Consider the following 25,888-nt stretch of genomic DNA (forward strand, 5'->3'; position numbering starts at 1 on the left):
AAAACAAAAAGCAAAAGGAATACTGTAACAAATTCAACAAAGACTTTAAAAATAGTCCACTTCAAAAAAAATTTTTGTTTTTTAAATTTTTAAAAGAAAATTGTGAAAGAGAAGTCACAGCTGCCGAAGGTGACCTTGTTGTCCCTGGCTGGGTGTTCACAGGCTCCTCCCAGAGCTTGTTTGCCCGGGTAAGTGGGGCCCTGCAGAGGCTTTGGGTGCATTCTGCCTAGAATGACCAGGATTTACCAGGGACCTGTGAAAAGCAGGAAGGGCCCTCCTGTGTGGCCAGCTCTTGGCTGTGAGAGGTACTTGGCAGCACACTTGTTTGCTCTGGACCTTTGAGATGAGGTGTTTATCTCCTCTGCTCCTTTTTGGAGAAGATGGCACAGACCAACAGAAGAAGAGTCCACTACTTCATCTTCTAGTGAATTTTTTCTTATATGACTCCCCTAAGGCTTCAACTTCTCAAAGCATTGCCTTGTCATCAAGGCTTCCTAAATAAGCTTAAATTGAGAAATGCCAAATGAATTGGTATATAATTATCTCTGAAAATAAGCCTGTTGCAAAGATAAATCTGGATCATGGAGTCGCGTTATCTCTTCGTCTCCCTGGCAGCACAGTGCAGTGTCCCTTCAGGAAGAATCAAGCTGGGTGAGTTTTAATGGTAATTGCATCTCAAGTTGAAAACTCTCCCAGAACTGGCCTCTGCTGCCATCTTAGGAGGGCTCCATTGCCTCTATTTTGAGACTCCATGCTTCTGTCACCAACGTTACAATTTGAATGAAGAGAGGAATAAATAGAAATTTACTGAGCACCCATTACGTGCCATTCTCTTTCAAATCAGCCTGAGAGGGAAACAGTACTGTTTTTCACTTTACAGACAAGACAGTCAAGGTTTGAAAAGGTTACTCCAGGTGGATAACAGAAGCAGAATTAGAAATGAGGTCCCTTTATCTCTGAGTCACTTGTTTTTCTGCCACAGTCTGCTATGTCTGAAAACTTAATGATCACCTACTTGGTCCCGGGTGCCAGCGCCATGTATTTTCATGTTCATTGTCTCATAAAACCCATCCTCCTAGTACTCGGTGAGGTAGGTGCTTATTTTACTGGTGACATAAAACTGAAGTTCAAATATATGATATAACTTGCTCAAGTTACATGGCTTCCCAGGTGGCGCTAGTGGTAAAGAACCCGCCTGCCAATGCAGGAGACATAAGAGATGGGGGTTCTATCCCTGTATCAGGAAGATCCCCTGGAGGAGGGAATGGCACCCCACTCCAGCATTCTTGCCTGGAGAATCCCATGGACAGAGGAGTCTGGGGGGCTACAGTCCATAGGGTCACACAGAGTCAGACTAAAGTGACTTAGCATGCAAGCACGCAGGCTCAAGTTACGTAGAGGGCGGTCTCTGCGGCCTCTTTAAGGAGTCTCTTCATTGGGAGGGCTGGGAGGAGATGGCTGTTTCACTTTGGAAGAAGTTTGTCCTTTTGAATGACTGAAGCTGTAAGTCACACCAGTGGAGGGGGGCTGTTAGGTAGGAGGAGAACTATGTAGAAAAAGGACTGATCTTGTCCTAACCAACCACCCATTCCTAAGGAGGTGGTGGGTGAATTATCTTCACAGAGGACAGTGGCTGGCTATAGAGCACTTCTGGTACTAACCCAAATACCTGGTGTAGAATCATAGAGGTCAGGGCTGGACTGGGCAGAGGTTTCCTTTTGCCCAGAGGCAGGAGGGGCAACAAGCCACAGAGCGGTTGACTTGTTAAGGTCTTCTACTCAGCTGGCTAGCTTCAGGGGAGTCAGAGTTAGAAAAGAGAAAAAGGAAAGTGGCTAAGCTTCCTTTCAAGAGAAGGAAGCCACTGGGCTCCTGACTGTGGAAAGGGCATGACCAAAGACAGAAATGCCCCCATGATTTTGAATGGGATGTGTAATGTGTATTGTGAGTTCAGGTGCTCTTTATCTGTTTGTGTATGGGCCTGAGTATTTCACATAGTTATGCATGTCGGCATTCTTCATAACTCAGCTCGGGCCCAACCTTTGATGCCTGTGCTAATAATGAGGTGGTGTGAAATGACAGAGGTGTGCTTCTGGTCTTCTTACTTCAGGCTTGGTTTAGAGAGAGGGGCAACAGCTAAAGAAGCCTTAGACGTCATTGTCGCCTTGTTGGAAGAACATGGACAGGGTGGGAATTACTATGAAGATGCAAACTCCTGCCACAGCTTCCAAAGTGCGTATCTGATCGTGGACCGTGAGGAGGCCTGGGTGCTGGAGACTGTAGGGAAGTACTGGGCTGCGGAGAAAATCACAGGTGAGTGGGGGTGGCTGGTGAGGAGTTTCAAGGACAGGAAGAGCTAAGGCCACAGTGCCTGGACTTACAGATTCTCTCAGTGCTACATCTGCAGGCTCTAATGTGCTCCTCATTTCTGGGCACCCAGATAGACACATATTGGCACGGACATTCCATTATTTTAAAACAATTCATTATCGGGAATTCCCTGGTGGTCCAGTGGTTAGGACTCCATTCTGTCATTGCCAGGTACCTGGGTTCAATCCCTGGTTAGGTTACTAAGATCCTACAAGCCGCACAGTGGGGCCTAAATAAATAAATAATTCATTATCAGGGCCACTGTCTTTTTCTAACTGTTGGGGCCTGAAAAAAATCTGAATGAAGAAGTACCATATTAAAAAAAAATTTTTTAATGTATACATAGATTTGAGCACAGGGTGGTAGTTAAGCAAGACTAACCTGGTGAGGAAGAATGTCTGGAGCTGCAACATTTGTGAGTCCTGTTAGCAGCACAGAGCCTCTTTCAAAGAACCTTTCGCTTTTCTCATGGGTAGTAAATGCCTGGGGTTTAGTTTGTCAGGTCAAGTGACTCACTCATTAAAAACGTGATAAAATATGTCAGGGCTGCTCAAACCTTCTAGGAGATCTTAAAAGAAGACCAAGGACCTTGCGTTTCTCTCTTCAGAAATGGAATTGATTCCTCCATATAGTTAGAGTCAGGTTGCCGGGGAGAGCTGCCCTGTAATGTCCATTTCTTGATAAAGTCTTTATAAGTCTGTTTCTAAATAACTGGACTTTGTACTCTTTACAGAGGGAGTCAAGTGCATTTGCAATCAGCTTTCGCTCACGACTAAAATCGATGCAGAGCATCCGGAACTCAGGAGTTATGCTCAGAGTCAAGGTTGGTGGACGGGAGAGGATGAGTTTAATTTCTCTGAAGTTTTTTCTCCAGCTGATGACCATCTAACCTGCTGTTCAGGCAAAGACACCTTAGAAAAGCAAGAAGGTGAGTTGGGGTGTTCCTTACAGTTCTCCGTCTCATACCGTTTGTCTTGCAGCTATTTCAGAGACCTTGTTTGAACTTAGGCGAATAAGCAAAGAGGCAAAGTGGAGAACAGACCTTGTCCTGTATGTGGAAACTGACTTGTGCTAAAGTCCTTGCTGTGCAGTCATATGACCACAACTTGCATTTATTTTTACATGATGCTTTTTTATCCACGGACGTTTCCTGCTCCCATTTCTCCCTGAAATGCTGATGTCACTATGCTTGTCTTTGTAACAGTGCAGCCTTGCTTATACCTCAGCATTTGTACATTTGACTTATCTCCTCCGTATATTTTCCTATTTTCATTAGCCTGCTGAGTCTTGACATCAGGGGTCTTATCTTTTATTCACCTTAGGATCCCCTTGTGATGCCTGTTATGGCCCTTTGTTCCATGAACACTTGTTGGGTCAAATTGTTGAATTCCTTTCATGAGCCCTCTATTTTCCACCCGGATATTCACTTAGCCAGAATCTATTTTTAGGTAAATGTGGTGACTGGTAGCTTGTTACTTTTGTGCCTGAGTGGAAAACCCTTCCCTGTAAACCACAATGGCCACATTTTAAATTTGCTGGTGAGACATGTGTTTTGTAAGTCAAGCCTTTGGTGATTTAGAATAGGAGTTGGTAAATTATGACCTGTTGATGGATGCCTGTTTTGTAAATAAAATTTCACTGGAACACAGCCATCCCCGTTTATTTTCCTGTTGTTTATGACTGCTTCCGTACTATGTGGCAGAGTTGAGCAGTTGCAACAAGTCCAGCAGAGATTATAGGGCCTGTGTCTCTGTGTGTATGTGTGTGTGTGCTCAGTCGTGTCCAACTCTTTGCAACCCCATGGACTGTAGCCCGCCAGGCTCCTCTGTCCATGGGATTCTCTAGGCAAGAATACTGGAGTGGGTTACCATTTCCTCTTCCAGGGGATCTTTCTGACCAAGAGATTGAACACGCGTCTCATGAGTCTCCTTCATTGGCAGACAGATTCTTTACCACTGAGTCATCTGGGAAGCCTTACAGGCCCCATAAGGCTAAACTATTTCCTGTCTGGTTCTTAAAGAAAAAGTTCGCTGACTCTTAATCTAGAAGAACACTTTAGGACTTTTGCTGTAGAACTTAATTAATATATTCTGAGTAGAAAAGTAAGAAAGTGCTATTTAAAAATGAGACTCTCATAAAAAACTACAAGATTTTAATTGGAAAAAATCTAACTTGGTAAAAGTATAATATATAATACCAATTGTAAAGTAGTCCTGCCAAAAATATCCAACGTAGACCTGATGCAGCTTCTGGATCTAACTACTAGTTTGCCAGAAATTCAGAGGATAGAGAAGAACATTAATAACACCATCGGCAAAGTGCATCTTACAAAGTTCAGAGTGTGGGAGACTCAGGAGAAATGGCCCAGCAAATAAAATGCAAGGGGTGGGGGAATGAGAGACAGTGATTAAGAGTTTTAAGAGACATTATCAACCTGTCAGATCCTGGTTTAAATCAACAGATTCATTTTTGAGACAGGGAGGAAGTTTGAACCCTGGATAGTTGAAGAACTCAGGGACTTGCCATTAATATTTTTAGGTGCAATGTGTTATCCATGGAGATTTACAAAGAGGATATGAGTTGTGGTAGTGAAGTTTAAGTTACTTTTTCCTCATGTGTTGCTTTGATTTGATCTTTGTGAGTACAGATTGAAAAGATACCATTTTAATGAATTACCAACAGAGGGAGAAAGTGAAGAACCAGAATCCTATGTAGTGAAAGTTTTGTTAGTCTGTTTATCTGAAGTCAGAGCCAATAGTCCTCATGGTTCTCAATATTTGAAAGACTTCTCTGTGTATATTTTTCACTGTAGAAGGGTCATTCCCTAGATATAATATTGACTCTAACCAGCAGGATTATACCAGAGAGCTCGCTTGGTGCTCTGCATAGGTTGTGTACTTTCTTATGAATATCATTCTGTTGCATATTCTATTAGTTGAGTAATTGCTTAGTGCTATAACAAAAAGACCCCAAAATAATGTGGCTTTAAAAATGCAGCTTTATTTCTCTTCCACAGTCTAGATGTATATAGATAGTCCAGGGTGAGTGGGTTATTTTACCTCAACGTGTGACTTTCTTTTGTGGCCCACTCAATGGCATCTCCCAGCCAGCAGGAAAGGAGGGAAAAGAGTGAAGGGCTAGCCTTCCTTTCTGTGGATGTGACGGGCGAGTTGCACACATCATTTCTGCTTACCTCTCATTGGTCAAGATCTATCCTGTGACCACACCTAAAGTAGGGCGGTTCTGTTCCCAGCTGTAATTTCAGGGGTTCTGTTAACTCAAAAGGGAAATAACTAATTGATTTTGGTTAGCAGCTTGCTTCCTTCCTCTCTTTTTTCTTTACAGAAAGCATCACTGTGCAGACTATGATTGATGTCCTGCGGGACAAAGGCAGTGGAGTCTGCGTAGATTCTGAGTCTTTCCTCACCACAGCCAGTGCCGTGTCTGTCCTGCCTCAGAACAGAAGCTCACCAGGCATCCACTACTTCACTGGGACCCCAGATCCTTCCAGGTTTGTCTGAGACATAGTCACACAGCCAGCAAGTGTGTGCTTCCCTTGAGAGCTCGCCCAGTACTCACATCCTGAGCTCCTGCCCTTCCCTATATGTACAGTCACATTTTTCAGTATCGCCATGGCCAGTGCAGTACAAGGGCTGTGAGAAAGGGGAGTTCTTGGCTTCTATCATGTCGTGCTCATCACAATCATGGAATCAAATTGTTGTAAATGCAACAAACATTTATTAATATATATCATGGGCCAGGCATTGTGCTGTATATGAGGGCTGCAAAGATAAATAAAACTCAGTGAGACAGAAGAGATACAGGAAAGCTCAGGATTGATCAGAAGCACCAGTTGCTTTGAGTTACAGGAAAAAATGGCCCAGAGACAAGGCACATTGCAGCCACTTCAAGGGCACTGGCCTCTTCTCTAAGACCTTGTGTTTTAGGGCATTGCTTCCTGCCCACACACTTCAGCAAAGGGCTTGTGGCCTCTAGAATAAACCACCTGAAGTTGAATTCCACCTCTATCACTTAGTATTAATAGCCGCTAAGTCCCTTAACCTCTCTAAGCTTGTCTGTCCTATACAATGGGCACAATCCCAGACCATACTTTTATGTGCTTGTTGGGAGGATTAAATGAGATAATCCAAGTAAATGCATAACAGGTTTAGCTATTATTTTAGACTATCTCTGGTCTACCTGGCAAGCAGCAGCCCTTCTCAGTAACTTTCAGTCCTGCACACCAAGATCATGCCATTGGTAACTTAGGCACAACCATCGTGACTTCTAAATGGTCAGAATCACTTGAGGGGAGTTTTTGAAAAATACAGATGTCTTGACCCAAACCTTTTGTGTCAGGAATTTTAAGGTGGGCTTAGGAGTCTGTCCAGTAAGTCTGATTCCTCAGAGCCTGGAGGGCTGTAGAAGACTGTCCATTCCAGTACGATCTCTGATATTTTTCACGTGTTCCATTGGCTGAAAACCATCATCATTTGAGTACTGGGTGTCAAACCTTTGACTCTGCTACAAGGGAATCTGTAGCTGTTTGATTTCATTCCTTTTCCAGCTGGAAATACTTACTCTCCCCTCATTGTTTCAGGAATACAGACAATGGCAGTGCCCAGCTAGGAGCTGTGTCTTAGATGACTCAGGGGAGAAGCCAAGTACCTTTCCTGACTCCTTGGCCTCAGTTCAGTTCAGTCGCTCAGTCGTGTCCGACTCTTTGCGACCCCATGAATCATAGCACGCCAGGCCCCCCTGTCCATCACCAACTCCTGGAGTTTACTCAAACTCACGTCCATCGAGTTGGTGATGCCATCCAGCCATCTCATCCTCTGTCGTCCCCTTCTCCTCCCGCCCTTTGGCCTCACTGTCCCAATAAAGGTAGATCTTTCTAGCAGGACCTATTAAATCCTGCGTAAACTATCCTTAGCTTTTCATTCACTTGTTTATTCATTGAATAAGCACTTGTTAGGCACCTGCTGCATACCTAATATTATGCTTATTGCATGCTAGAGACTAACTGTTTACAGGATAAGAGGTGGCACAGAGGCGACAGTGAAGGCGAAACTCCGCAGAGGAAGAACTCCTGAGCACTGGTGTCGTGAGAGGAGGGGCTTCTTAGGTGCTGAGAGCGGGAATGACATTCTGGGTGGGAGGGAACAGCAGGTGCAGAGGCCCAGAGGCATGAGCCAGCATGGCACCCCTTGCGGCTGTGCATCCTTTTGTAGTTTGAGTTTCCACCCCTCTCCCCACTCCCCCAGTACCTCCCGAGCCCAGCGTGGGCCCTCTGCTGGCCTCTAACCAGGAGCCTCACCCACTCACCGGTATTCCAGGCAGCCTCTCAGGACACGCCTCTTGTTTGACTCTGGCTTCTTTCTCTTGATTTTATCTCCCAGTTAGGAATGCCTGGTTCTGTGACCCCACTCCCACCCCCTTTTCGGTCTATCAGATCTGGGGCTTGTCCTTCCTCTCCCTGGTGTCCTTCCTCTCCCTTGTGGATGCTGACCTTGCTTGCTGGTGGCTTTTGTGAGCACTCTGTGCTGGCCCACAGGGATACGTGTTGTCTTTCAGAGTCTGTCTGGAACATCCTGTCAAGGTCTTTAGACATTGTTCTTCAGGGAACAGGAGCCTTTGAAGGAGCAGGTTGAACTGAAGAGTGACCACAACGGCCCCCTTGGTTCCTGACATCTCAGACACCTGCTCCAGCTGTGCTTAGAAGAGAGAGCTTTGTGGTGCCAGGACGTGAAGATAAAGTAATTCTGTTTCCTAGGCTATAGGACACAGCCCAATGCAATTCTAAAAATGTGCTGAAAAATAGCTTTTTAATATCTAAAAGTGAAAATTTCAAGTAATTTTAAAAGAAAATTATTCGTGGTTAAATTAATTGAGCAGACCTTAAAGGCTATTAAGGGCTTCCTGGAAGACATTCATTTTTATTATCTACGGTTAAATGGACTACATTGCCTACTGTGACTATAGAACTGTCTTCGTTTTTTTTCTTCTATTCAACATTTCAATGTTTCTTTGTAATTGGATATCCTCACCATTTTGTATTTTGTCAGCAGGAAGCATAATTACCTACTCTTGGATTTTAGGTAATAAAATTAGGGAAATTTTAGCCGGCTTCTGCTAATGCTAAAAACATTAGAGAGATGTTTGCAGGAAATAGTTTCAGAGCAGTGGCCTTGCAGAAGATTATGATCAAAGAAGACTGTTATTTATCCTCCCAATTAATGTTAGAAACCAAAGGACATGATCTTACTGTTGTTCTGTCCGCTTCAGCACTTCTTGGCTCTTTGCTCACTATATTAATTATAGATCCTTTTCTCAAAATAGCTTGTTCTCATAGTCCCCTTTTTTCTTCCTCCTTCCCCCCTCTCTCTCCCTCCTGATTTGTACCAGGTATTATGTAAGTTTGAGAGTTGGAGGCAGATACAAAAGCCAGAATTTCAGAGATAGAGGGAGATGCAGAAGAACTTTAATTTTATTGAGTAGGCAAATTCCATCATGTGATATATTCTGATGAGTCAGCTGGTGCCTCGATCATCCATATAGTGACACTGATTGGCTTTAGTATACCAGTTCTAACCATTTGCTTCGTGGAAGGCAGTATCTGTTAAAGCTTCATCGGTATGAAAGATTGGGAAGGGAAAGAGCAGAGAGGTAGCTTTGCATTTTGAGACACTGTAATTTCCAAGTTCCATTGCTGTGCTGGAGTTTGTGAGAGCTGATGATGTCATGTCTTCCCAACCCTGTGTTCAGTAATGTCACACGGGTAGCTTGAAAAGGGCCCCAGTGAGTGTGTTTATACTGTGGAAATCAGCAGACACTATGAATTAGGGCTTATTGCTTCCACTACTTAGAAGCTCTCACATCTGAGAAAACACACAAATATTCAAGATACAGGAGGATAAACCAAGTGGAGGTAAGATTTAAAAGTGTTTCCATTTTAAATATTAGATGGCTATTTCCCAACCCATTCCTTTAATTGCATTAGGCCATGTAATTCAGCCTGGAAAACAGAAAATAGGGAGGAAATTCTAGGAAAAGAGGGTCTTTGACCCACTTTATGGCAGGGAACTGGAGAGATGCAAGGGATACAGGGTGTGTGTGTGTGTGTGTGTGTGTGGTGTTTGCTTCCTCTTCTCCCAGGTACTAGGCTTGAGAGTCTACATTGCATCAGTTGAGACTGTCTCATCTGGTTAATTAAAATGTCAGAGACAAGTGGAACCTTTTCATTATTGGAGATAATGTTATAGACACTGTGGTTTATGTAAATACAGGGCTGCAGCCTGCATGGACGATACCCAGCTGAGGACCTTGCTTAAAATAGCCCTTTGATTTCATTCCTAACTCTCCCAACAGTATCTTTTTCCTCCTCCCACCCCATGGTTTTGACTTTTGAAAACCTCCCAGGGTATCTGGATCCAGCCCAAAGGGTGTCCCAGGCTCCAGAAGTATTAGTTTTCTTTCCCTCTAAATGAAAACGCCCTTCACAGGTAGGTTCTGCTGTCAGCCAGATGTGGCTTTAGTTATGTGATTTAAGTGATTCACAGCCCAGCTGGGATGACCCATGGATGAACCATTCAGAGGGACACATGCAATTGAGGGAAACTGGTTCTTCCAGGCCCATATCGGATCGGTTTAAAGTTTAGCAGATTCATCCAAGCAGGGGCCTTTGTGCTGCTGTTTTTGTGTGAGCAGATCCACTGGGGACTCTGGGGCAGAAGTTAAGCCCATCACTCTGGGAGTTTCTGCATCATCGGTAAGAACACAGCCATGTTTGAAGTAAGAAATGTGAGCTGGCCAGTCATACTAGAGTTCTGTGTCAGAGTCAGTCATGAACCGCTCTTGGGGTGCTCGATATGAGTGATGAACTGGGCCCCACCCTGGCTGGGTGTGCTGGGAGGGGTGGTCATGACCCACAGGCAGTTCAGCTTTGCCGCTGGCTGGATATATGGCCTTAATCAAGTCATTTCATCTCTCTGAACATACATTCATTCAAGTGGCATTTAAGAAGCTACCATCTGAGGTTCACTTTTGGGAAAATGTCAGAGTATGTTCTCACCTACTTGGATTTTTAATGTGATTTTCTGTAATGTTTGGTAAGAAATCAAAACATTTGGAAACCACTGAGTTTTCCAGGTTGCCCTTTTCTGGATCTATAGACATAAGTGATCAGGATGGAATTATAGATGATTCCCACATTCTGGTATATTATTGCAGTTTATTATGGCAATAATTTTATTTATTCAGTCTCAAAAAAGAATCTCCCTTTAACCATTTGATGGTAAAATAATCCAGCTGCCAGTGCAGGGGACACAGGTTCAGTCTTTGGGTCAGAAATATCCCCTGGAGGAGGAAATGGCAACCCACTCCAGTATTCTTACCTCGAAAATCCCGTGGACAGAGGAGCCTGGCGGGCTACAGTCCATGGGGTCGCAAAGAGTTGACACAACCAAGTGAGCATAACCACCTGACGAATATATACTTCATGTTTTTAGCAGCTGAGGATGCTGAGTTCCTTACAGACTTTGGAAAAAAAGTTCTTGGAGGACTTTGGCTGCTTTAGAATATTATAGAAACCTCATCATATTATTAACTTACTTATTTTTAAAGTTAAAATGGATGGAGGGAGGGATAAACATATAGTCCCTCCTGTCTTAACAAATGCCACCAGACACTCTCTCACTAACCTCCACATGCCAATGAATGTGGACCGGCTTGAGGTTCCATCAGTCAGAGGGTTTTGACTTTTTTTTTTTTTTAACTCTGCTCTTACCTTGTGTATTGGGTGCAGAAAACCACAACTGTGCTTACCATGAGCTTCTTGAAAACACAGGTTCATAAACCTCATGACATAGAAAGAGAAATAGCACAATAGCTTTAGCATCTGAAAGGGAGAGATCATTTTAGCCCATTGAGAGACAGAGAGGAAAAATGATGGGCCCCACAGCTGGTCAGAGGTCAAGCTGGGATGCAGACCTGCATTCGGAGTCCAGCCTAGTTCCCTGCCCTGCTGTGGTGAGGCAGGCAGACCTGGACAGTTGCTCAGGAGGACCCGGTGCCATGGTTCTCCCCGTGGGGCCAGTTTCAGGATGGTCCTGAGCTCATTGTAAGTAAAGCACAGAGTTCCAAAAATTAAATGATGGGCTTGCCTATGAAACATTACTTTCACTGGGACTTTTGAGAGGTGGAAAAGAGAGGTTCAGTTCGGGAGATATACAGTCCCCATACAGGGATACAGAAATGAGCACCGTCTGTGTGGCCTGGGGCCAGTGTGAAGGGCCCCTGTCCCAAGGGGTCTCCTCAGCAGCCCAGGCTCGGCAGCTCTGCTGGACACTGCCGATCCTCTGCCTCGCCATGGTTGAGCCTGCCCCAGCCTCACCACCAAGTCCAAGCTGAAGCCCACAGGAGCCCTGGCTCTGACCCCTGTCTGTGCAATGCCAGGCCTAGGGAAGAGGTGTGAACTATGCAGGCTCTGGGCTGCAGGGTCTCTCAAGGGATCTCAGTGCAGGCCAAGGAGGCTGCAGGAGGCTTCCCTTCTGCTAGAAGACGGTGTATGCGCACTGAGTTTTCAGGAAACCCCGAGGGCTGTCAGGCCCCGAAGGGTAGGATGCTTGCCTGCTCTGAGGCTGCTGTGTTGTCTGAGACCAGAGGGGCCCGGAGGCAGTTAGTTCTGAATGTCTCTCTGCTGGACTCTGCCTTATCACCGCCTCTTCTATCCCTCCCCATTCATTACCCTCTTCCAGTAAACCCTCAAAATGCCCTCAACCAAATGACCAGTTGGAGAATTCAACTCTATGGGATCAAAATTTTGTAGACATTTTAAAATTTTGCATTATTTCCTTCCACTTTGAACACTCACCCACTTGACATTCAGGAGGAGGAAAGAGAAGTGCTGCATTTTCAGGAGGCAGTAGCAAGTGGTAGTGAGTGTTACCTCTGTGTAAGGTGGCTCCTGGTATCTCAGGGAGGGAAGGATTTTGGGAGGACTTGGCCTTGTGGAATTAGGTCCAGCCCATGTGCCTATGCCTCACACTTTTTGGTGGACAGAGCCCGTTTCCTGTGTGTGTTGGCATCACCTGCAGAGAAGAGAACTTGACCAGTCCCACCCGCTTCACCTGGTAGCCACCCTGGTGGCTCAATGGTAAAGAATCTGCCTGCCATGCAGAAGACTCGGGTTCGATCCCTGGGTCAGGAAGATTCCCTGGAGAAGGGCATTGCAACTTCTTGCCTGGAGAATCCCATGGACAGAGGAGCCTGGCAGGATACGATCCATGGGGTCACAAAGAGTCGGATACAACTGAGCGACTAAACTCATTTCACCCACTTCACAAGCTTAGGGTGCAACTGCTTTCAGTATTCAAATGAAATTAAGATGAGCTTAAGTATCTTTCGTGCTGTGATCAGGGTCTTTATCTCACCTGAGTCCTTGTCCCTTGATAACCTCAGGGAACTAATGTGAGGGGTCGCTGCTGGTTACTCTTGTCTCTGGTCCTGCTCCTCAGACTTGGATGTCATCTGTCCCCTGGGGACCTTAACAAGCAGGTCTGGTCAGCAGGACGGGGCCTGAGGGTGATACTGATGCTCAAGTCCAAGGACACAGTTCAGGTGCAAGGGTCACGGGTTCCCAGTGCTTTGCAGGTGGTGGTGTATGTGAAAATGTGTGGCACACTGGGAAAGCTGCTTTGGCTGCCTCTAGCCCGGGGACCTCGGGGCTCGGGGATTCAACTTCCCAGCTCACTTCTCACCCCTTGGAGGCACAGAGTGGGTCAAGGTGCACTAAGTTAGGAGGACAGAGAATAACCCCAATGGAGCCATACACCTGGGTGTGGGTATGTCTCATTCTCTCCGACTGTTATTGCAGGTGCCCCCGTGGTGTGATTGAAAACAGGCCACCCTCGGGGCCCAGAGGTGCCTGTGCTCCCCCAGAACGCTGTTTTGATCCAGCTGTGTTCTTGGTGGGTGCAGAGCCGGGAGAGGAAAGCTGTCTCCCTGCTGTTGTAGGCAGCTGCGGTCGCCACAGACCCCGTCGGCCTAGAGTCCCAAGATGCAGTTTCTTAGATACCCGGCTGTTTCAGGGTGTGTGCACATCTGGAGGGGTGTGTTGCTCTGTGCCCAGGTATGCAGGTATATACACGCATACATGTGCACACACACATGGGCACTCGCATGCAGAGCCGTTTCCCCTGAGTTACACCCCTTGTGCCAAAAGAGCCGAATCAAAGAGGTCTTGCTTCAGCCGCCTACTATGCCCTCGGCTGCCCTCTCACACAACCAGACGTCTGTTCTCTATGGCGTGCCCTCTCTGGGGCCCCTGGGATTCTGTTTTGGTCATCCGTCTTCATCTGTGCCCTCCTTGGGTCTGTCAGAGATATTCCAAACATTTTCAAATAAGGTAGAACCTAAAAGAAATAAAGATGTGATCTCAGACCCTGCCTTTCCAGGGGGCCTCTTTCTGTGGACCATGGTGGCGAAAGACTAACTCAGATCGGTGGCCCATTATGCCCTTTGCTCAAAGCCCCATGTGTGTGTTCATGGAACTGTGAAAGGAGCTCTCAAATGGCCTTCCCAGAACAAAGCTAGTCTGTGTTGATGTCTCCTCACTGTAAATAGAACACTTTGCAACTTATAATCGGCAGTTAGTTTTATTAAAACAGTCACTAAAATATGCAGTTGGCACTCTCTCTCTCAGGAGGCACCCGCCCACCACCCACCAGGAACTGACCCCGGGAATGTTTGCTGTCCTCACGCCCTGAACGTGGTTTGGCTGAAGCACTCTCCTTTCTCTCCAGGTCCATATTCAAGCCTTTCATCTTTGTTGATGATGTAAAACTAGTCCCCAAAGCACAGTCTCCCTGTTTTGGGGACGATGACCCAGCCAAAAAGGAGCCTCGGTTCCAGGAGAAGCCAGACCGCCGGCATGAGCTGTACAAGGCACACGAGTGGGCCCGTGCCGTCCTGGAGAGTGACGAGGTGAGCCTGGCTGGGGGCCCTGGGAGCAGGTGAGGTCACCAGGAAGGAGATTGGAAAGCGGATAACAAGCTCATCATTCTCCTCCTCTCCAGCTAGTCTGCTTCCAGAAACCCAGGCTCCCGAGGCCCTCGCTAGAATGCTAGTGGTAATTGTTCCAGCCAGCCTCTCAAAACCCGGTGAAAGCAAGCCTCCACTTTTGATGTTACTCAAAATGCAGTGGCCTAAGAATATCCCTCTTTTACTTACTGTCCACTTGGGAATAACAGAAATGTGCAGTACTAGTTGGGAGAACTGGTTTTCTGCAGTCAGAAATTCTTTGTATACTTTTGGAGATAAAAAGTTGTATTATGGCAGCACTTTAAAGATGGAATCATAGTTTTGTTGTTTTTTTTTTTAAAGTGATTCTTCAAAAAAATCCCTGGAGATGGTTGGTGGTGATGGTTGCATCAGTGTGAATGTATTTATGCCATGAACTGTATGCTTAAAAATGGTTAAAATGGTAAATTTTAAATTTTGTATATTTTTTTCATGTAAAAAGTTTTAAAATTAATTGTCAGTTTTAAAAGTTATTCTTCAAAGTGCAACCCTCCCTCCTCCACCCAAAACTTTGGTTACTAAAGTTACATAAATTCAAACAAGAGAGATATTCAATATATGCCCATAGCTGCTGTTAGTGATAGGCTTTCAAGTAAAATCGAAGCCTATATATTTTTTAAACAATTTTGGCTGTGCTGGGTCTTCATCACACTTTTCTCTCTGGCTGTGGAATGTGGGCTCTAGAGTGCAGGCTCAGTTGTTGTGGCACACGGGCTTCTTGCCCCATGACATGTGGGATCTTAGTTCCCTGACCAGGGATTGAACCTGCGTCCCCTGCATTGGGAGGGGGATTCTAAACCACTGGACCACCAGGGAAGTCCCTCCAGGCTTCTATTTCGCTGACAAAGAAGGAAGGAACGTAGTTGTTAGATGCTTATCTGCTTCCCAAGCATTTATTTAACAACTTGTAAAGTTCCATTTTGTCTTGAAAAGAGGGACATCTTATAGGGAATTGGTGCACACATTTTGCATGGACTGGGTAAGCTTATTCTCTTCCATCTGGTATAGTGGACTTTCTAAAAAGGCTATAAAGAAGGACAACATCAACAGTAAATCCAAGTGAGTTCAGAAAGCATCTCCGAGAAGAGTAGTCTCACTCTTTCTAGAACTTGCTCTTCTGTGCCCCAGAAATGACTGTTCTGACATGTAAAAGTCACACAGTTCCTTGATATTTGTCCTACCTGCCAGATGTGTCCCCGGAACTGGAATGCTGCCCCTGCACTGCGTGGAGCTCTGTCCAGGGCTGCCTGCCCTGCTTTCTGATGGTGCATGTTTTAGGTGGATGACAGTTAACCTGAGTAGGGGGAAAATGTCACTCCCTGATGCGCAGTTTTCTGGTTATTTGGCAAATGAAGGCAGGGGTAGGAAGGCCTGAGTGTTCTGAGGCATCCTACACAAAATTTCCAAGAGATGAGATAGATGAGGCTGGGTGGACTTTGAAATTTGAAAATGACCATTGGTTTGAGTTAAGGCAGCACTGGGAGATGGTGGATGAATGGTGACATCTGTTTCTCTGTTCTGGGACTAACTGGACAAACGAAAGCTTCTCACTGTCATCCACTGCGAATGAGTGACTCTCACTTGGAAGGAGAGATGTCACCCCTTCAGAAGAAAAAGTAAATTGGGGATAGACATGCCATTCATGGATCCATTTGTTCATTCAAAAGTCATTGTTGACAGTGTCTCCTCTGTCCCACGGAGGAACGTAGAGATCCACCTAGTTCTTACTCCCTGGGTGATTGTGGTCTAACTGGGACACAGGCGAGTAGACAGACCATCACAAGACAGGAAGAGAACAGCCATGGCAGAAGGAAAGGCATTGGATGGGGGAGCCCAGAGGAAGGGCATTCTGAAGGTGGGCACGAGCTGACCAGGTGTAGGCAGGGAGCAGGGTGGCCTGTGCAGTGGTGAGGAGGAGTATCATGGGTTGGAGGAAGGCAGCTAATTCAGTCTGGCTGCAGAGAAAGGAGATGCAGGAGGCAAGGCAGGAGGTGACAAGCAGAAGCCTATGGACTGCACAGGGCCTTTTCCACTGTCACTCAGGAGTCTGGATTGCATCCTGAATGCAGTGGGAACTCTGTAAGTATTCTAGGCGGAGCAGTGACATCACCACATTGGGACTTTAGAAGCACCCTGTGGCCGTCCCGCACTGAATGGAGTGGGGATGGGCCCTCAGGGGGCTTCCAGCATCCTCTGCAGTGGCCCCCACTCTTTTTGTCCTTCTCAGGAGCAAGGTCAGAAGCTGAGGAAGACAATGCTGGAACTAGAGAAGCAAGGCCTGGAAGCCATGGAGGAAATCCTGACCAGCAGTGACCCCCTGGACCCCGCCGAAGTGGGGGATCTCTTCTATGACTGTGTGGACACGGAGATTAAGTTCTTTAAGTGAAGTAAGCGTTCCCTTTCCCCTTCTTATTTAAAATTTCCCACCTTACTAAATTACCAGCAAAACAAACCACTCTCCTGCCCGAGTAAAATGAGAAAGTTCAGATGTGTCAAAGTCACACTGTCCCCTTGTGTTCTGCCTTGAACCTCACAACGCCGCCCCCTTCTGCAGCGTAGATCCCCTCCTTCTGCAGTGTAATGTGTATCCCCTTGCCTGTTGTCCGATCATATGACTGACTGTGGATTTTAAGCTGCTATTATTGTATTTCAGTGACAATGGACACATTAGCCTTTTCATGGGAGGACTAGAGTCCATCAAAGCCGTGAAAGACAGGCTCCTTGGCGCCGAGTTTGCAGGAAAGGCAAAATCTCTTGGTCTTACTCTTTGAGTAGCGGTTTCTTTCAGGTCAACAAAAGGCGTTTGTCTGGCCCTGAGCCTTCTATGTGTGTGCCGGAGGGAGGCTTCCACTGAGTTGCAGGCCAGTAGCGTGGAATACCCCCAGCTGTGTCTTCTGAGATGCAAAAGTGGGAAGGAAGGAAGGGGGCCCCCGCTGGCTTCAGGCACAGCTCCGTCCGGATTCTCTTGATCCGAAAGAGCCTGTGCACGGTGGTCGTGTGCGGTGGATCCACACAGACGGCTTCCACCTGCTCTGTGAGCTGGAACCTGCCCCACCCCGCCCCCACCCCCGTAGGGATTCCGGGGCGGCTGCACAGGTAACACTCCTGATCCGGGTGTGGCTCTCCTACAAGGCGAGGGGCTGTTCTGCTGCTCACCCGCTGCGCAGATGCGCTTGTGTCTTGAAATGATTCTGGGCCTAGTTACTGCCATCTAGTTTAGAATTAATTAAATGGCCCTGTGGCAGAGTTCCACCCCACAAAGCTGCAAATTTCTCAGCTAATGAGGGAAGGAAAAGGAGAAACTTTTGGCTGTTTAGATTCTAGTTAAAGTAGCTGGAATCTGAGCAGCCACCCCATTATCTCAGCAGAGACTTTAATTAAACTGATTTGTTTCCCATGTTGTGGGCGCATGAAGGATCTAACTTACCAGCAGAGCTCAGGAGAGCATGCGAAGAAGACCAGATGGGCTCAGCATAGGAAGACAGAGGGCAGGAAGGCGACAGATGGATGGAGAAGCATTTCGCTCCAGGGGACAGTGCCACCCCCGCCCTTCCTGCCCAACCCTGTCACAGCCCACAAAGCTGTGGAGAAAGCACCTGGCTTGCCCTGATCTTTCCCTTTGTTCTTCGCGCCCCACATGGCCAGGTAGCCACTTTCAGGCTAGTAGCTGAAGTGGGCAGGTGGTGGTGGCAGGGTCTTACCTCCAGCTATTGAAACTCTCAGCCACTCTTGACATGGACAGAGGCGGCGATGAGGAGGAGAGGTGTGCATGTTAATATAGCAATGGGTGGGAGGGCTGCGGCTTCATTTCTCCAGCCTGACCTGTACCGTCTGGGCCCAGTCACCTTCACTGGTGATAGGTATTTGCAAATGGAAATACTATGAGTGTCAGGAGTCAGAAATGACTTCCAGTTAGACTCCTTTTCTAGCTGCAATGTATCATATGCCATGAGAGCTGGAGAGGAATTGGGCCCCAGACAGACGTAGACACAGGGTCACAGGTGTTACTGGAACAAATCTTTTTTTCTACTAGCTCCCCTCTAAGAGTGTAGGCATAAGAGCACTGTGAGTTTTTTTGCCCAGAAGTTTTGAAAATTCTGTATATAAAATCACTGTGAGTGATGAGACATGGGAGCAATATTTGAGCTGAAAAAATTAAGTGACTGTTCCCAGCGGCTTGTGGTTGCTGAATTTTGTCCGGGTTTGGCCTGAGCTTTCAGTGAGAGCTTAGGGTCTCCTCTTAGGTGGCATGGCCATTCTGAGAGCGTCTACAGCTGCTGAGTGGGGAAGGGCAAGCCTTGAGGATGACACAGGCACCTCATCCCCTCCCAAGCCCACCTGCTGAGTGGTTCTTTAAAGCAAGATGATGCAAAAAGCCACTACAAAATTGTACCACCTGGTCTCCCCTTCCCCTGTCATAGAAACAGTTCCTCAGACGTGGTATGTCTGAGATACCCAAGGTGATTAGGGGTTTGAGCAAAAGAAGTCTAGTGAGAATAAATTACCCAGAGGCCCAGCTTTCATTATTATGGGCCAAGCAAAGGTCACGGATTACCCCGCCAGCCTCATGCCATTACCCAGCCACTGTGCAGTGGGAAACAACAATGACCACTTCTGTTAAGGACATTGACCTTAGTCCAGTAACCCAGAAAAAGGCCAACTATAGCTAAGAGGTGTGTGGGTTAACGCTATTATCACAATTGTGATGCCACTGTCTTACCACTAGAGGGCGGGGCAGCCCTTTCATGGCAGAAGTTAAAGAGGCTGGGATGCTTTTATTAGACTTGTACAGAAGTGTACAGTTAAAGCTTGAATAATAGCAGTGGAGAGATTCTTTGTGCATTGGGATGCGTGGGAAAAGACAAGAAGAGAGCAAAGAATCTGCTGATGTGGATGTTCACTTCTAGCAACAGTAACAGTTTGAAATATGCTGTTGGATTTTGAGGACACTTGCTCGGGGGGAATGTTTGTTTTTAAATGCTCCTAACAGACTCTGTTTTTGAAAAATGCTTATCATTACGTGGATAATTTCTTGACCAGGGATTGATTTTCTAAAGGCAGTATGGGGAAAATGAAAATATGCAAGGTGAACTATGAAAATTAATGTTTAGAGGTCAGTGTGTAAATAGCTTCCTAAAATACCATTTGTGTATCCATTACGATCTGGGGGACGGGAGGGGACTGTGCACGCCTTGTGCAGAAGGAAGACGTGGCCTTGAAGGACAGACTCTCTCCCCTGTTCTCACCCCCCGTAACCACACATAAGCTAGTTAGTCTTGGCAGTAGATGGGATTTACCACTCACTCTGAGGAGGAGCAGAAGCTGCAGTAAAAGTAAATTAGCAAAGCAGAAGTAGTACTCCTTCATCCTTGGAGATGGTTTGGAATTTTAGGTAGAAGAAGGACATACTTGAAATTACGGTGATTCTTTAGTGCCCAGTAACATAAGACAGTGTTATTATTAGAAAGAGTCATTCTTATAAGCTAACAGAGCAAGTCTGTGCCTATTAGATATTAGCAGTGAAGTTCCTTCACTTTTGGATGGATTTATTAGGTGTAAAAAATAATTATCAAGGAGGCAAACTCCTTTGCTCCCCGCTATGGGTCCGGTTGTTACAAAGTTCTGCCCAGCCCAGCAGGAAAGCCAGATGGGGCCAGTGTATCTGTTGAGAAACCACTGACTGCATTCTTGACTGAGGGGTAGTCCAGGCGTTTCTGGGGAAGGTCTTCAGCTGAGCTTTCCCCGGGAGGGAGGGGAGGGGCCGGGGGAGGGCCGGGCGGCGGGTCACGCAGCCCAGCACTGCCTTTGCTTGCCTGTAGTCGTGGCCTTTCATTCCACATGGTCTTAAGTCCCAGCTCCTCTCCTGTGGTTTGTGTCAAACGTGCTTTATCTGATTGAATCCAAACATCCCAAGATGTCACATGCGGATTTCTCGTGGGGATGAATATGTATATGTTTGCGGTCCTGTTGTGAGAAGTTAAATGTGCGAGCTGAAAAGCGCTAGGGGCAGGGAATAATAAAAAAGGAGAACCTTTCTGTTTTCCTGCAGTGGGAACTGACTGTGTCGTCTTAATAGCCTTTTGTACAAGTATCTACAAACCAGATAACTTTCCCATCCAGTGCTTGCCCTTGGAACTGTCTCTAAATACATCAAACATACAATAAAAAAGTACTGAGATTAATGTTCCTTGGCCTCTTCTATCTTGTGTTTCATTAATAAATGCGAGCATTGGCCACAACATAGAAAATGTATGAAAGGGGATATATTTTATGACTGGAATCTTTGGAAAACCCAATCAGTTAAGCGTTTTCTTCATTTATCCATGTTGTGGATAAATTCACTCTTTAAATAAACACAAAACCATGACATACCACCTCACACCCATCAGGATGGTTATCAAGAAAACAGAAAATTGCTGTTGGTAAGGATGTGGAGAAATTGTAACCCTCTGCACTGTTGATGGGGATATAAAATGGTACAGCTGATATGGAAAACAATATGGAGGTTTCTCAAAAAATTAAAAAGAATTAAGCCATATAAGCCAACAATTTTATTTTTGAGTATATACTCAAAAGAGTTGAAGGTGGAATATCTCAAAGAGATTTTTTTTATTCCCATATTCATACTAGCATTAGTCATAATAACCAGAAGGTGGAAGCAAGCCAAGTATCCATCAGTGAATGAATAAATGATACGTATAGCCAAGCAATGGGATATTCAGCCTTATAAAGGAAGGGAACTCTTGACACATGCTACAACATAGATGGGCCTCGAGGACATTATGTTAAATGAAACCACTCTCAAAAAAAGTCAAATATTATTTGATTCCAATTTTATGAATTACCAAGAGTAGTCAATCTCATAGAGCCCGAAAGTAGAATGGTGGTTGCCAGGTGCTGGAGGGCTGGGGAGGGAAATGGGGAGTCTTTGTTTAAGGGGTATTAAGTTTTGCAAGATGATAAAAGAGTTCTGGATACTGGTCACACAACGCAGTGAATTTGCTTAACACAACTGAACTGGACACTTAAAAATTACTAAAATGGTAAATTTTAGGTTAATGGGTATTTTACCAAATTAAAAAAAAATCATCAGAATGCCTGGTACCATCTATGCCAAGCGTCTTTATTTTAAAGCCATAGAAACTCCATTAGGGGAAAGGATGCCACTTAAGAAAGAAACCAGCTCTTCCCACTCTTGTGACCTAGAAATGCCAGGTTACTTCAATGATTCTGTCTCCATGTGACAGGGAAATGCAACCGAATGTCTTATTCTTGAAAATAGGACTTAGTCACTGGCAACAAATGACCTATGTCAAGGTCAGAGTAAATGACGACCCCATATATATGACAAGGAACTGCTGACTCTATTTTTATTCTCAGCTCTTTTTCCATCAACATAAACTCCTGCAAAGTTCCAGGGTAACAGAGTGTGTATTAGTTTGCTAGGGCTGCCATAATAAAGGACCACAAACTGGGTGGCTATTTATTATCTCACAGCCTGGAGGCTAGAAGTCCAAGATCAAGATGTTGGCAGAGTTGGTTCCTTCTGAGGGTTGTGAGGGAAAACCTGTCCACACTTCTTCCCTACTTTCTGGTGGTTTGCTGACAATCTTCAGCATTTCTTGACTTGTAGAAGCATCACCCTCATCTCTGACTTCATACAGCATCCTCACTGTGTATATGTCTGTGTCCAAATTTCTTCTTTTTATAAGGATACCAGTCATATTAAATTAAAGGTCCACCGTACTTCAGTAGGACCTCATCTGAACTTACATCTGCAACAACTCTATTCCTAAGTAAGGTTACTTTCTGAGGTATGGAGTTAGGAGTTGAACATGGGACGTTTTGGAGGATGCAGTTCAGTTTGTAACAGGTTCGTGAAGGATGTCAGGCCTCCGGGGGCATGGTCTGAGAACCTGTAACTTGCTTCTGGAGTCCACAGCCCTTCCCATTAAGTTGCTCCCCTTCCCCTTCTAGGCACCACCTCTTCTACCCGGACTCCATGGGTTGCCTGGAACTATGGCCACTTCACCTACCTCCACAGTCAATGGTTAAAGTTCATCATCCATTTTGTCAGTTATCTTGGGCCATTGCTTTTCTTCTCCAGTCAGATGGGCCCTTTTGGTCATGTGAGAGCTTATCTGTGCCTCTACTAATAAAGACAGCAGATAAAACAAGTCAGGGCCTTAACTAATTCAGATGCAAAGTGTGTAGCAGCTAACTTTGAAATTAGTTTCTAGATGAGATTTATTTCAGGAGCATCTATGAATTGTAATTACTGCTGTCTCCTTGTTATCCAGCAGCAGAGCTAGGGATCTGAGCAGCTCAGTGAACATCTGAATGGAATGCCTGAGACACAGCCAGTGAGAGCTGAGTGTGAGACTGAATGTGTAATAAGCAAACTGCTTGTACCCTGCAGTGTGTGTGTTTGTGTGTGTGTGTGTCTGTGCAAACTGATACCTGGGTCTGTTGTGACCTGAGGGTTAAAGGCTTGCCCAGGTGTTATGTTACTCCATCTTCACCGCTACACACTTAAGGACATATTTATGCCCCTATATTACAGATGAGGAAACTGAGGCATAGATTGGTTAAACTTGTTACTTCCTAAACTTGTAAGATGCAGAATCAAGATTCAGATCCATGTTTTCCCTGAAGCCAACATACCTATCAGGTAAACCTTATCTCCCCTGTACCAGGTTCCAAAGAGGGCACCTGAAGACACTATAATGCAGACCGCAATGAAGCTGCTCCACACAGGAGACTTTTTAAGGCATCTGCTAAGCTGAGGGGGTGGTGCTAAGTACACTTCAAGTTGAAAGCTGCTCCATTTCAACACAAGTTAGCAGAGTTTGTAAGCATGTTTGATATTAATAAAAGTGAATAAGTATAGTGTTATCTACTTGTTACAAAATACATTTGAATTTTTCCCTTGCTTGGTTTTCTCAAATACCTATTTAATTAGCTACAAAAGTCAGGAAAACATTCTGTAGTTTAGTTTAGCTGTACTTTAGCTCCAAAGAGAAAGGCCCCATTTCTAACACAGAATGTTACAGCAAGTGCTGGGTCCTGTGTCAGTATCCTGTCTGAGCCCTTCTAATCCTTAAAGATGGTTGGCTTAGATTGGTGCTGGCGACCTTCAGTCGGCTTTAACAAGTAAACAACTGGAAGCATTCCCACTTATTAAAGTTTATTAATAAAAGAAATGAATCTGCAGAGGGAAGATCAATAAATATAAAATACATGGGAAACACTGGGAGAGTCACAGACCGCAGCGCTGGGGAGATTACTCGAGGATGGGAGGGGCACTCTGTTTGAGTTTGTGGTCCAGAGGTGAAGTATTTGTCCTGCCGCAAGAGTTCAAAGGGCAGGAATTCAGTGCTGGGTCTGGAGTAGAGATGTGATGCTAGATTCCTGAGATTTTTCCCTAATTGCAATTTTTGGTTTCTGCACATTTCTTCCCTCTGACCTTGAATAGTTTTATTTTGAATTTCTATCCCAGTGGTACAGAACATCAGTGTGTAAACACCTCATCGGGGCAGGCAGTCTACTCCAAAGGTGGAATGGTTTTGGTCTAGCGCCTTCTTAATCATGATTGTTAAAAAACCCTTGTAATTATTTTGTACAACTGGGAGAGAGGTGGAGTGGACAGTGTTATATAAAAAAAGTTCTGACCTTTTGGAAACCTTGCAGAACCAGTAAGACAGATCAGCTATACGCACAGCTGATGACCTGCAAAAGCTTCTTTTTCATTGATTTAGCTGTTACAGTTGGACGTGATTTATTCCCCAGGGAAGGGAACTTGACATTTTCTCAGTGGCTTCTGTTTGGAATGGGAAAGTATGCAATGATGGTGGATACCACGTCAGGGTCAGTCTCCATTCCAGACAGGAGGTGGTGGATGCAGTCACATGTTTGCCAAAACCCCACTAACGGTCTGCCTTCTGCGCATGGCATGTTCTGGGCATTACATCCTCAAGGTGTGAGGGCATGAGTGGGCTGTTTCAAAGGAAACATTTTTCACTGTTTTCTTTCCACCTCTCCTGGATTTCCTTTAATCTGCAGCTATTTTGAGCACAGATGAGGGGTCAGTTTGCTTCTTTCTGTTTTTCTCCTTCCTCAGTCACAGCTTTCCCTCCAAGGATGAGGTCAGGCAGCAAGCAAAAACACACTTTCATTCCCTTGCCAGCCCCAGAAAAAGGGCACGAGAGGAGCGGCCACAGGTCACAGCCAGTCCCGACCCATCCATACTCAGGGCTAGCTGAACCATACACTTCTCCCCTCTAGAGGGGTGCCACCACAGGGACTGGGGGACCCTCAGACCAGCTCAGAAGGGCGCTAACGTTTGCCTGATGGGTGGATCCAGGTTCCCTAAGGGTGGGCGGGGGACACTTGATATTTGAGGCAGGTATTTCAGAATATGTTTTAGTCTATACTTTTTCATGTCATGCTTTCCATGATAAACCCTGCACTCGGGGGGGAGGAAAAAGAAAAGCTCTCTGAGACAGAATTAATGATGACTTATGCAGGTTTCTAATTTGCAGGGAACATACTGAAATCTCCTTCAGCTCACCTCACCCTGGCTGCCAGAATGAGGGCTCAGAGGGACAGGAAGGACCACTGCAGAAACATGCACATGAGGGGCAGTGTAAACAGTAAGAGCGTTGGCTACTTGCAGGACTGTTCAGTTACACAAGGGGCCCTGTGGTCAGCCTTGGAGGGACTGAGGCCACTCTTGCTTTTGATCTGTGTTATATTTACATGAGGCAGCAAAAGAATCCTTGTACTGCAGGACGGGAGCGGGACGCGGCGTCTCGTCCACCGGGGGCCATGTGGCGGCATCTGTGTGAGGGACACGCTACTCTCAGGGAGCCGCGTCGTTCATAAGGCATTACCTGGTTTGATTTTGCAGTTTGTGTGATGAGACTAGAAAAATCATGCCAATAAGAAGCCGTTGTGGATACTATGACTTTGGGAAACTAAGGAATCTTCTAAAAACTGTTCCGAGTCTAGGGAGGGCCAGCCTGCAGATGTATTTACAGTCATGGAATGGACACTATGCGGCGGGACAAGGCTGTCACCTGTGCCAAGGTGCACTTTAAGAAATGGAGAAATAATGTCTGTGTGTTTTAAATTATTCAGATAATAGTCAACTATAATACTGATTTAAAGCCTGTGCAAAACATGTATTTACAATAAATAAACGCTCCATTCAGAGCCCGTGTGTCAGCTGAACTACGACTTGAGAGTGGTGAGGCCTGAGGTCCTTCTGGGGATGCCCACCCTGCCATGTGGACTTCCAGATGGCCCACGGGACGCTGGCTTCATCCGTCTTCTCACCGGAGTGTCTTAAGGGCTAACTGTGGAAAGACAACAGTGTTACCAGGTGGGGTCAAAGGTCAACGAACCATCCCCCCCCCCGGGCTGGCTATCCCTCACGCCTGCA

The 25,888-nt window shown here is 45.8% G+C and overlaps 2 protein-coding genes across 6 annotated transcripts in view; one reads left to right on the forward strand and one right to left on the reverse strand.

Annotated features, from left to right (window-relative positions):
- Positions 1-20,632, forward strand: part of SCRN1 (secernin 1) — a 62,605-nt gene extending 41,973 nt beyond the window's left edge. For all 5 annotated transcript variants that reach the window (XM_043463305.1, XM_043463304.1, XM_043463306.1 and 2 more), the window contains exons 4-8: positions 2,108-2,310; positions 3,101-3,295; positions 5,713-5,878; positions 14,169-14,349; positions 16,673-20,632. In XM_043463305.1, the coding sequence (XP_043319240.1) occupies positions 2,108-2,310; positions 3,101-3,295; positions 5,713-5,878; positions 14,169-14,349; positions 16,673-16,831 (904 nt within the window). In that variant the 3' untranslated portion in view covers positions 16,832-20,632. The remainder of the gene's footprint in view (positions 1-2,107; positions 2,311-3,100; positions 3,296-5,712; positions 5,879-14,168; positions 14,350-16,672) is intronic.
- A 2,983-nt stretch (positions 20,633-23,615) lies between these two features.
- WIPF3 (WAS/WASL interacting protein family member 3) overlaps positions 23,616-25,888 on the reverse strand; it is a 77,920-nt gene continuing 75,647 nt past the window's right edge. Inside the window, exon 9 of the mRNA XM_043463299.1 lies at positions 23,616-25,802. Within this exon, the coding sequence (XP_043319234.1) occupies positions 25,779-25,802 (24 nt within the window). The 3' untranslated portion in view covers positions 23,616-25,778. The remainder of the gene's footprint in view (positions 25,803-25,888) is intronic.

The sequence above is a fragment of the Cervus canadensis genome, chromosome 3 (assembly GCF_019320065.1).
Source record: "Cervus canadensis isolate Bull #8, Minnesota chromosome 3, ASM1932006v1, whole genome shotgun sequence".
In the NCBI taxonomy this organism is placed as follows: Eukaryota; Metazoa; Chordata; class Mammalia; order Artiodactyla; family Cervidae; genus Cervus; species Cervus canadensis.